The sequence below is a fragment of the Vicia villosa genome, linkage group LG4 (assembly GCF_029867415.1).
Source record: "Vicia villosa cultivar HV-30 ecotype Madison, WI linkage group LG4, Vvil1.0, whole genome shotgun sequence".
Lineage (NCBI taxonomy): Eukaryota > Viridiplantae > Streptophyta > Magnoliopsida > Fabales > Fabaceae > Vicia > Vicia villosa.
The window spans coordinates 33,182,519-33,184,275 of record NC_081183.1 but is presented as its reverse complement, the minus strand read 5'-3'; the positions used below and the strand labels follow the sequence as shown (position 1 = coordinate 33,184,275).

The following is a 1,757-nucleotide window of genomic DNA, read 5'->3' as shown; positions in this document are numbered from 1 at the left end:
TGTTGGCATTGAATCTTGTACAAGAAACGATCAAAATGAGAATGAATCTTGTACTAGAAATGATCATAATGAGGGTATTTGGATCAATCCAACCGTCCGCGTTGTTAAGAGACGCGTAGAACACAATCCTACCAAGAAAAGAAAGAGACGTTAGTGATAAAGGTAATAGTATACATATTCTGACTAATTTGTTTTATTCAATTTGTACCGATTGTTTTAATCAATAGTATAGTACTTATTCAATTTTGGTGCATATTCTCGTTTTGTACATAACTTTTGAACCATGAATCCGTTTGTCGACTTCTTTACATGTAACTATACTATTTTGACGATTCCGGAGCTGCTCATGCACTTATCTTTACATTTCGGGACTGTTTTTTTATCGGTTTTGCTTCTGCCCGTAATCAAAAGTCGGGCTTAGGGTCTGAATTTCGGAAAACTGACTTTATTTTTGAGTCCGTGGGGACGTTTTACCATAGCCATGTAAATTTCGTTCAATTCCGACAACTTTCTTTTTTGACGCTTATTTTGATTTGTACCGATTTCGTTTCCGATACACTTGTACATGCATGGTTTGACTTCCATTTTACTTGTATAGATTGTTAGCTTATTAATAGTGTACTAATGTGCTTTAGTTTGTTTGATACAGGTTAAATGGCTCCGGATAGAGATGCTCCACCTGAAAACTCACAAGAAAACTCACAAGAAAGAGATGCTCAAGAAAGAGATGCCACGGATACAAATGCTCCACCTGATACTGAAGCAAAAGAAGTTGCACGAGGCATCACTATTATGAAGGGAATCGTTCGACATAGAGACCAAGGATTAGTATACCGTTTGGATTGGAATTCTGATAAACAAGCAATTGGTCCTAATTCTGCAAAGTTGACAAGCTATATTGGTACACTTGTTCGTATGCATATTCCGGTCTCCACAGCTAAATGGAATCTGAAAAGCGAAGAGTTGGATGCGAAAAAAAAAAGCGATTTGGGACGAGCTTCAGGTATATATCATATATGGTTAATTGTTGTTATTATCTTGACGATAAATTGTTTAAATTACTTATACTAACACACTATGCGTATGTTTTTTTGCAGAGGACTTTTGAGATACCAGATGATCGTAAACGCTACATACTTAGTTTGGCCGGCAAAAGATATAGAGGGTGGAAAGCCTTTTTGACAAACACCTATCTTAAGGATAAAGATGGAAACTTTCTTGAAGAGGCACCGGGACGGCCAAAAAAGTATGAGATCTTCATTGGTGAAAAAGATTGGGCTGAGTTTGTAAATCAAAGAGATGAAGATTTTCGGAAAAGGAGTGCCACGAAAAGTGCGAGAGCATCGTTGATTTGTAAGTGGGATCGTTCTAAATATATATTCGTGTATATTTATATATTTACTTATTTGTGGGATTGATCTAAACATATGCTTTTATATATTTGTTAATTAGATCAATACAAGTGTTCCGAAGTCAACGGGACGCACAGGTATCCCGAACTAAATCTAACAACATTACTTGGATCCAAGTGCAGGTACATTATTATTCACAATGTTGCTTGTAATATATTTATGCTACTTGATAAAACAAGACAACTATAGAATCTTATTTGTTTTTCTATGTAGTGTCCGCAACAGCGAAACAGTTACGATTGCGGATACTTTGTTTTGAGGTATATGAAAGAAATCCTTCAGGCGAATCAATTAGAGATTCCGCTCACGGTATGAATTTATAACTTAAGATAATTTCATATAATT

The 1,757-nt window shown here is 35.7% G+C and overlaps 1 protein-coding gene across 1 annotated transcript; it reads left to right on the top strand.

Annotated features, from left to right (window-relative positions):
• Positions 1 to 482: 482 nt before the first annotated feature.
• LOC131599040 (uncharacterized) lies at positions 483 to 1,320 on the top strand. Its single transcript, XM_058871550.1, has 2 exons — positions 483 to 1,003; positions 1,098 to 1,320. The coding sequence occupies exons 1-2, from the start codon at positions 655 to 657 to the stop codon at positions 1,106 to 1,108; spliced, it is 360 nt and encodes a 119-aa protein (XP_058727533.1). The 5' UTR covers positions 483 to 654; the 3' UTR covers positions 1,109 to 1,320.
• Positions 1,321 to 1,757: the final 437 nt, after the last annotated feature.

Coding starts and splice junctions, on each gene's coding strand:
- LOC131599040 (XM_058871550.1), top strand. CDS start 655: ATGGCTCCGGATAGAGATGCTCCACCTGAAAACTCACAAGAAAACTCA.